Source organism: Equus przewalskii, unplaced genomic scaffold (genome assembly GCF_037783145.1).
Source record: "Equus przewalskii isolate Varuska unplaced genomic scaffold, EquPr2 ChrUn-1, whole genome shotgun sequence".
Lineage (NCBI taxonomy): Eukaryota > Metazoa > Chordata > Mammalia > Perissodactyla > Equidae > Equus > Equus przewalskii.
Genome location: NW_027228758.1, coordinates 1001919 through 1011816, shown reverse-complemented (window position 1 = coordinate 1011816; position 9898 = coordinate 1001919). Strand labels below are relative to the sequence as shown.

General features: G+C 47.8%; 1 protein-coding gene across 2 annotated transcripts; it reads left to right on the top strand.

Annotated features, from left to right (window-relative positions):
- The first annotated feature begins 661 nt into the window (after positions 1 to 661).
- On the top strand, positions 662 to 8247 carry LOC103557490 (protein phosphatase 1 regulatory subunit 15B-like). Of its 2 annotated transcripts, none has more exons than XM_070608785.1 (2): positions 662 to 1942; positions 3543 to 8247. In XM_070608785.1, exons 1-2 carry the CDS (start codon positions 1040 to 1042, stop codon positions 3603 to 3605), a joined length of 966 nt encoding a protein of 321 aa, XP_070464886.1. In that variant the 5' UTR covers positions 662 to 1039; the 3' UTR covers positions 3606 to 8247. The 2 variants fall into 2 exon arrangements, with proteins under 2 accessions (XP_070464886.1, XP_070464885.1); XM_070608784.1 differs by having other exon boundaries at positions 688 to 1942; positions 5332 to 8247.
- The last annotated feature ends 1651 nt before the right edge of the window (positions 8248 to 9898 follow it).

Genomic DNA, 9898 nt, shown 5'->3' with positions numbered 1-9898 from the left:
AGTTAAGACAAAATTTTTTCAAAGGATAATGGTCTGTGCTTCCTTCTTTAGGTGTTGTACCCTGTGGTTCTGGGGGCTCAGATGTAAATATGATTTGAGCGTATTGCCTGCTGGGAGGCATTAAAGAAAGGAAACAGTTCTGGGGACTACGTTTCTTTCCTCTTCTGTAACTTCAGTTTGTCGCCCTGAAAGCGGACAGTCTGACGAGGACACCACCTGAGAAACACGAGCTCACATTTTCGTGGGGGATGCATGTGGGCCGGACGCGGAAAGGCTGAAAGCTAGATCCCGGGCACAGCTAAATAGCGATTTGGAAACCCTAAAACCGAGGGGGCAAGAATGCACAAGAATGGCTCATTTTCCACTCCTACCGTGCACTCCAGATTTTCCGTGCCTCAACGCCAGACGCTGTCCAACTCTTATTATACTAAAACCTCAGGTCGATGCTTTTCTTAGCGCTCGGCAGCACTGGAACCCCGAGGCACGCAAGAGTGCGGCAGGCGCATCCGGTCGAGCGCGCGGGACCACTCAAGGGCCCGGGGCGCCCGGCGGGCTTCCGGGCACGCCCCGCCTCGCCCGCCGCTCCGGCGCTGGGGGAGCGGCGTCTCCTAGGAGACCGCGGGACACGAGTGCGCAGGCGCGCAGCCAGCGGCTGATGCAACCGCGCGCGCAGCCGCCCGCGCAGGAAGGAGGCGGCCGCGCGGAGGAGCGGCAGGCCCTCCCGCCCCGTCAGTGACGCTCGGCGCCGGCTGGTGGCGTCGCCGGCCTGGCCCTGCGGCCATCTTGGGCTTCGCCTCTCCTCGCGCCCGCCCGCCCGCCCGCCGCCCTCCGGGCGCTGACTAGGACGCCTTCCCGCAGCATGGACGCCGCCGCGCCCCGCGCCCGCCGTGCCGGCTCGGGGCCCGCCCGCCGCCGTCCTCTGCGGCTCCGCTGCTGGCCCGGGGAGCGGCCCGGGGCGCCCACGCCGCCGCTGCGCACGGCCGGCGCCGTCTAGGCCCCTCGCCCCCGCGCTCCGCGTCCCGGCGGGCCGCGGACGGCGATGGAGACTGGCGCCCGCCCGCCGCCGCCGCGCGTCTCCTCCCCGCGGCGCGCCCCGGAGCGCGCACCCCCGCCCGAGGCCCGGGCCGGCGCCTGGAGGACGCTGCTCGCGCCGCTGCCCGGCCTGCTGCGCCGGCTGCTGGCGTGGGGCCGGCTCCTCGGCGCGCTCCTGCCGGCGCTGGCCCTGCAGCCCGCCGCGCCCCCGCGGGCCCACGCCCTCCGCGCCGCCGCCGCCGCCCCGCCGGCCCCCGACGGCGGCCGCCTGCCCGAGCGCCGCGCGCGCCCCGCTCCGCCCGGGGGCGGCCCGCCGGAAGGCCGCCCTCTGCGCGTGGTGGGGCTGGAGCTCCCGCCGCCGGCCGCCGCGGGGCCGGCGCTGCCCACGCCCGAGCAGGACCACGGCTACCACAGCCTGGAGGAGGAGCACGGGCTGCCGCGCGCGCACGCGGGGCCCGAGCGCGCCGCCCGGCCGGCCTGCGGCAACCGGCTCATCGACTACATCCTGGGGGGCGGCCCGGCGGAGAGCGGCTCGGACGGGGAGGACGCCGCGGACGACGGCTTCGACAGCGGCAGCTCGCTCGCCGAGTCGGACCCCGAGCCGGACGCCGAGGGCCTGAGCCGCTGCGCCCCCGGGCCCCCGGGAGGCGCCCCCGACGCCGAGGGGGGCCCGGCCGCGGGCGGTGCGGAGGCCGCGGCGCGGGCGGGCGCCGACGAGGCGGAGAGCCTGCGGCTCTGGAACGCCTTCTGTCGCTCCGACGACCCCTACGACCTCTTCAATTTCAAGGCCCCTTTTCGGACCGGGAGAAGCCGGAGAGGCCGTCGCGACTCCGCGGGGCCGCCCGAGCCCGGCGCGCCCTCCTGCGGGGCGGCGCGGGGGCCGGGCCGCGCGCGCGGCCGGAGGAAGAAGGTGGGCCCCTGCGTTACGCCCCGCGGCTGTGCCCGCGCCGGCCTGGGGTGCACGCGCGGCGGAGGGGGCCGCCCGGGGTCTCCCGTCCACGGACCGGGGTTGACCAGGGACCCGGCTTCGTGCCGCCCTGTGGGGGGTTCCTAGCCAAATCGGAGATGCCGGCGCGCAGGTGTTAGCAGGGAAGTGCCGTTTTCCTGGGGGTTGGCAGCTCTGAGCTGTTTCCCTGCAAGCTCCGACTTTTCACTCTTTTTCACGGAGCGGGAAAATTAGACCTTGTGTATACACGATTTAATTTTTCCAGAGATTGAGAATGCCTTCTTACAGACATAGAGTTTTCAAATGAGGGTAAATGTGGTAAGTCGTTTGCAGACACTTTCTATTTTATCTACGTGAGTGTCTTCATTCCTGTCTTTTAGAACCCAAATGGTCGATGGTGCCAAGGAGCACCTCAGGTTTATCTAGTTTTTGCCACGAAAGAAAATGCTAATTTCAACATTAACTTTTGGACGGGTACATGATTTTGATTAACAGTCAAAAACAAGACAGGAAATAGCATTGCCTTTTCTTAGGGATACAGTACTAGTTATCATTGGCACCTGCAGGTTAATGATTGTATGTAAACTATTATGGTCACTTATTCGGTTTATCTGGAGTAGTTGCTTTCTGTTCCCAGGCTAGTCATCTTTTTTGTTTTTGAGGAAGATTAGCCCTGAGCTAACATCTGCCAATCCTCCTCTTTTTGCTGAGGAAGACTGGCCCTGAGCTAACATCCGTGCCCATCTTCCTCTACTTTATGTGGGATGCCTGCCACAGCATGGCATGCCAAGCGTCCGGGATCCAAACCGGCGAACCCCAGGCCGCAGAAGCTGAACGTGGGCACTTAACCGCTGGGCCCCCAGGCCGGCCCCCAGGCTAGTCTTAAAACTTCATGGAGCATTTTACTGTTTCAACACTTTGTCAGCGTTATTTTGGGGGTCTTTTGAATTGCTTTACTTTTTTTTCTATTGTTTATTCAGCTAAAGTTAATAATTGGAGAAAAATCCTTCCAAACTCACAGGGTATCTCTCTCTCTCTCTCTTTTTTTCTTTTTCTCCCCAAAGCGCCCCGGTACATAGTTGTATATTTTAGTTGTGGATCCTTCTGGTTGTGCTATATGGACACTGCCTTAGCATGGCCTGATGAGCAGTGCCCTGTTCCGCACCCCCAGGATCCGAACCAGCAAAACCGTGGGCCACCGAAGTGGAGCTCGAGAACTTAACCACTCGGCCACGGGGCGGCCCCAAACTCACAGGGTAGCTTTTGTTGCGGAGGGAGCGTTTTTTCACTTTCCTGGCCCTTTATTTGGAAAGGAAGCAGCGGGTGAATGATTACTGACCTCAAGTTCTGCAGCTTCAGGGAGTTTCAAGTAGACAGCACCAGAGTCCATTGGCTGCACGTGGCCAGCTTAATACTTTGAAACTCTTCCTGGGGTAGTAAATGTCTCTTAAGTTGTCGAGGTAATCTTATGTCTTATCTGGAGAAGCAGAATAAGTCATGTTAAAAAGTAAATTTTCATACTTTGTAAGTGCCGGCATAAAAGAGCTTTTCTCTGTCTTTTTAGGGGGCCCCTGACAAAACGGCCTCTTTAGTAACTAGGCGAGGAACAAAGTGGGGCGATGGATGAGCACTTGGCATCTGGAGACCAGTGTTCCCTGCTCCTGAGTAGTCGGGCCCTGGACCCTGGGAAGACAGCCAGACCTGGGGAGTAGCTTGACCTCGCATGGCCTCCATTCCCTCGCTTATCTGATGGGAGTAGTAATAATGTCTGTTGTATGAGTTACTGCATGAGTCAAATGAGAGGAGTCAATAAAACTCGTAATTCATTGCTTTGCCTTTAAATGGTAGCTCCTACTGTTCAAGGACCTCAGTCTCATTTTAGCTTGCTCATTGAGTAAAAATGAGATGAGTCAGGTAGATGTGAGAGTATTGACTGTGAACTGCAAGCAACGTTTATCTTTTTTTTGATAATCTTTTGTTAAAGATTATCAACATAATCTTTAATGATTATGTCTAAAATATGGTAAAATTATTCGGCAGCCTTTGACTACTTGCCGTTCTTTAGGTATATGGGAATAACGAATAGTGCCTCATTCTTGGAGTGAGGTTTTTGGATAAGGGAGTTTAAAATGCCTTGTGTCATGGCATAACAGTGCAGATTGTGGAGCCAGACTCAGGGTTTGAATACCAGTTACACCACAGAAGCTGTGTGATTTGAACAAGTCAGTTAACCTCTCTACCTCTGTTTTTCCTTATCTCTACAATGGAGATGGTAATAGTACATATTCTATAGGGTTGTTATAGGATTAAATGAGATAGAAATTGTAAAGTACTTTCAAAAGAGCCTGTCATATAGTAAACACTATGTATATGTTTGTTATTATTATTTGTCTTAGTGACAACGAATGAGTAACACTAAAATGCAATATCTAGTAAGGTGTTACATACCTACTAATTGTCCTCAGGGGCATTCCTTGGCCTGATATAAAGGGAATGAAAGTAGAAGGCCGCTGTGGGATTAGCTGATGTAACTGTTGAACATACTTTAAAGCAAGTATTTACTTTGGGAGTTGGATATCTTAGAAAGAAACTTATATATTAGAAATTAAGTAGGGATTAAAAGGGACTGTCACTTATTACATGTGATCATGTGTGTATTATAATCACAATTTCATGTATATATAATAGCATATTGAGGAATACAAAGAAGGTTTTTATCTTAACTACAAAGTCTCTTACAGTAACACAGCCTTAAAGATATGTTAATTTTGCTGCACTTTGTTTACTAAGTAACTTTCTCTTCTATATTCTGATTACAAAAGTAGTAATGTAAGAATAATAATGTTCATGATTCAAAAATTGGAAAGCACTGAAAAGTGAAATTTTTTTTTAAAAAAAAGGAAGAATGGGAATAAGTGGAGATCTTGTTAAAGGTTTCTGATGCTGAAGTACAAGCATTGACTTCCAGAGATAGATTTCTGAAATTCTTTGTTTGGGAACATCGATCATTTTGGAAGAAGAGTATCACAAAACTATTTCCCTAAGGATTAAAAACAGTAAGGATTAATATCAGGAAAATTTCAGTTCCCCATCTGGATTCAGTTTATTAACTCCAGAAGCCAAGGAGGGGGGACAGGAGTCTGTGTGTGTAAGAAAGAAGGTGGCATTTGCCCCTTGTTTTATTCAGATGCCGTCTAGTCAGAACTTAGTCTTTTTTCATTTCTGTTAAAGTTGAGACCAAATATTCCTGTGAGATATGTGATATTCCGAAAGAGTTGGTAGCAGAAAGGGTTAATTACCTCAATGATTTTATGATCCTAGAGCATGATTAAAATTCATCTTTGTCTTTATAGGTAACCTTCTTCGAAGAAGTCACCGAGTACTATATAAGTGGTGATGAGGATCGCAAAGGACCATGGGAGGAATTTGCACGAGATGGATGCAGGTTCCAGAAACGAATTCAAGAAACAGAAGATGCTATTGGATATTGCTTGACATTTGAGCACAGGGAAAGAATGTTTAATAGACTCCAGGACACATGTTTCAAAGGACTTGATATTTTTGAGCAATGTTAAGACGATTGAACAGCCTCTGGCCCTAGCATACACTACCTCTTACTTGAGAGGTTTCATTTAAAAACAAAAATTGGCAGCTGTCCTTTGACTATTTTTAGAGGATGTGCACCTTGGATCCAGTGACCTAGTTTAATATTTTTTGCACTGTGTCCTGCTCAGAAACATCCAGGTTTGTGTCCAGCCCTGATGATGAAGGATGGGATGCTGTGATCTCTAATCGTCCCGTGTTTGATGTAGTTGATGTGTTTGTGAAGGCCATTTACTTGCTCGGGTGAAAAGGGGACCTTTTAAAGTGTAATTTTGCTCTTTCAAAACTTGTTTTTATGGGAAACAATATTTATAGGGCTCAAAGCCCATTTTCCATTCTGATTTAAATTGTTTACCTGTATAAAAAGTTTGGGCTCTTCTCCCACCCCAACATTCTGAAATTAATGGGCTTTTATGTTTTCTGTTTTCAGTGATGTGGCCCTTCTGCTTTAAGGCTCAGAAAATAATTTTATATATGCTACCAACTTACAGAACATTATCTTGTGTCACTCTTTTTTCCTTCTAAAATGACTTTGGTTGAAAGTGTGTGGTGGGTTTTTATTTCTAGGTTAAGTTCTGCCGAAGAGGTTTCCAAGGACTGCCACCAGAGCTCCCTGTGCAGCACTCGCTGCTACTTTGGGAAAGCTGCGTCTTTCTGCATATTCTAACAGCTAATATAGTTCACTTCTGTGCAAACTGTCTTTGGGAGAGGGTTCTGTATATGTTGTTGTAGTTCTCAGTTGAATTGGTTCTTTGTATCTTTCAGCAAGTAGAAATTGTTGTAAAAGACTCCAGAAAGTAATAATAGCATCATAGGCATTTATTTTTTTTTTTGAGGAAGATTAGCCCTGAGCTAACATCTGCTGCCAATCCTCCTCTTTTTGCTGAGGAAGACTGGCCCTGAGCCAACGTCCGTGCCCATCTTCCTCTACTTATATGTGGGACGCCTGCCACAGCATGGCGTGCCAAGCAGTGCCATGTCCGCACCCGGGATCTGAACCGGCGAACCCTAGGCTGCCGAAGTGGAATGTGCGAACTTGACTGCTGCGCCACTGGGCCGACCCCTGTTTTTTAAATTTAAAAGCCTAGAATTTTCTTAGAAATAAGATAGAAGCCATTTCAGAGCGACTTTGTTTTGTTGTATGTGCTCTCACCAGAAAGCCAGTGTTATTAATGCCATGCCTCAGCACTGTCACTTTTAAAACCTGTCAGGGTGACACTAAACTTGGAGATGGGCAGTTCTGAATTTTCCAGTTGGAACTGTCAAATACAGACTTCAGCCAGCATCCAAGTTTCTTGTGTTCTACTGTTTCAACAATGAGGGAAGTGGTGGCAAGTCTGTACTTCGAGGAAAGGATAGGACTGGAGATTTAACAAGTAGAAGGTCTTGCTGTCTTTAGCCCAAAGTTTACTTTTGAATTGAAGTGTCTGCAGCAGCTGGTTGTGCTTGGTTTAGTTAGTTAGCTCTCCACGTGTGCATCTGTTAGGTTGAGGGAATGCTAACCAGCTCCCTAATGGTCGGTTTCTGCTCCACGTGCTTCCTGTCACAGGTAATGGAAAACCTGAGTAGAAAGATGACCTTCGTTTTGACCTTGTCTCAGCGTGGGAACAAGGTTTCCATGAGAAGTGCTTGCAGGGCTACTACCTCAGTTTGTAATCTACCTGGTCCTTGTTTTATGCCTCTCTGGCTTGCTCTAAAAACTGCTGCCAGTGTTAATATGTGTATTCATACGTAAACACTCTGCGGGTGTGACAGCGTGCAGGCGGGCCTGATTTTCACAGAGCCTTTGTTCTGTGTGTTCTGCGTCCCTCCCCCTTAGGTAGTCGTAGGGGGTGTGTTTATGGAGCCTGGTGGAACACCGTGGAAACAGGCTAGTTTCAAGCCCCAGCTGTGTCAGTGGGAAGGAAGGCGGCATTCGCCTTGAAAAAAGCTTTTGGAAAACGTGTAGGCATTCTTTGAAAACCAGACCGAAGTATACTTTTATTTCAGAGACTTAGGTTGTGTTCTGTGTTTCTGAAATCTAGAATGTTTGCATATTTGAAAATAGTGGGATATTTTTACATTTATTGGATTTGGGAAATTGTTCCTTGGGGTCCCACCCTCGGTGCCCAATGAGGAAAAGCTTGGTTAGGAGTGGTTTGCTGCCCTCCTCTAAAGGCAGTGGCCAGACGGGGGTGAGCAGGATGGGGGGACCGTTTGTAAGTTGGACCGAGGAGAAAAAGTTCCTGTCAGTTTCATCCAATCTTAGTTGTTAGAACAAACTTAAACCCCCATAATCTCAGAAAATCCTTGTAAGTTTTAATGGAACATTTTACACACTTCAAGTCTTGCAATGGTGCTTTAAGTATCAATGTAGCATGTGAAAGGCTTTGTACAGACAGGTGAAATTTCCTTTTCTGAGTGTTGAAATGTGATAACAGCACCTCTTCATCTTTAACTTGAAATCAAAACTATCAGATTTTATTTTTCTATAATTTAGGAAGGTGAAGTTAGCAGACTAGAAGACTTCCAAATTGGCTTCTACAGATCCAGTAATTTAAACGCAACCAGTTCATCGGGATTTTATAGCTAAAATTGTATTTGTGTCTATAACTTAACTAATCTGTAAATTGTAATAAATGTATTTGCAATTATTAAATGTTACATGATATTTTGGTTCAACTGTATATTGTGTGTTTCATAGTATTTTACATGGGTTTTGGAATTACTGAGCAGGATTTTCTGGATTAAATCAGGTATTTTTGCAGAAGCACTATAAATTTAGAGGTGCTAAAGACGAATTTTTGTGGTTGAAAAAGGTTATGTGACATGTAAATTGCACTTCAGCTAATAGAGGAAGGGTAAAAAGATAACTATTGCAATTAGAAAGCACAATTTAGTAATAGAAAGGAGAAGTTGTTTCTTAGAATATGAAATGCCCTTCTTGGACATCTCCAAGAAGGGATTTGATTCTAAAATTGTCCCCAGCCACCCACTTCTGCTGCAAAGCAGACAGTAAAACAGTATTCACAGAAGCAGTAAAACTCAGATACTGGGGTCAGCATGGTGTTTCTCCCAAGTAGCAGAGAAATCTTCTCTGTTTTGTGCATTATTACTGATGACCATGATATTGTACGTCACAATGTTCTCACATTTACAATATTGAGTGAATGTGATGGTAACACCAGAAAAAACTTTTTATCCTGAGAAAAAGACAAGCATTGGGGGACCAGTCTGGTGGCACAGGAGTTAAGTTCACATGATCCACCTTGGTGTCCTGGGGCTCTCGGGTTTGGATCCTATGTGGGAACCTACACCGCTTGTCAAGCCATGCTGTGGCATGTGTCCCACATGTAAAGTAGAGGAAGACGGGCAGGATGTTAGCTCAGGGCCAGTCTTCCTCAGCAAAAAGAGGGGGATTGGCAGCAGATGTTAGCTCAGGGCTAATCTTCCTCAAAAAAAAAAAGACAAGCATTGGGTTATGGGAAACCTATTAATGTTAAGGCATAGTACTGTTCTTTATTAGGGATTTGGATCTTCCTAGCTAGTGAAGAAAAATTACTAAAGGTACATTGTTGCACTGGAAGGAAAGAAACTAACATTTGGTTGCAGATAATCAATGTTTAGTACAAATTGAGTTGACAGCCCCAGGTTATACTTTTCTTACCATCTTGGGGTTAATTTAAGCATTTTTGGCTGTTTCTCCTCAGGAAGGTATATGAAAATGGCCATAATCACATCAAGCCAGATTTATTGATATGACTATTCTGATATTCTATTGAAATTGTGCTTTTTTTCCTATTTTAAAAGAAAATTTAAAGCAAAATTTGCTGATCTCAGGAATCTTGATCGTTGCATGTAGAATTTGGTGGTCTCATTTGGACACTTCCTTTGGACTCTGTACTTTAAAAAAAATAAGAATGGGAACATCCTCGCTTTTTTCTCATAAAAATACATGTTATTTATAAAAGTATCTAATATAGAGATATACAAAGGCATTTTTGGTACATTGTAAAAGATAAGTATGCTGCCCATGGTGCCTTTTTGAGGTGAGAGACAGTTTTCTTTTTATGCATATAAAGAGGTTTTGGTATTTTTTTTCTTTTTCTTTTTTTTTGAGGAAGATTAGCCCTGAGCTAACATCTGCTGCCAATCCTCCTCTTTTTGCTGAGGAAGACTGGTCCTGAGCTAACATCCGTGCCCATCTTCCTCTACTTTATATGTGGGACGCCTGCCACAGCATGGCTTGCCAAGCAGTGCCAGGTCCGTACCTGGGATCTGAACCAGCAAACCCCGGGCCACAGAAGTGGAATGTGCCAACTTAACTGCTGCGCCACC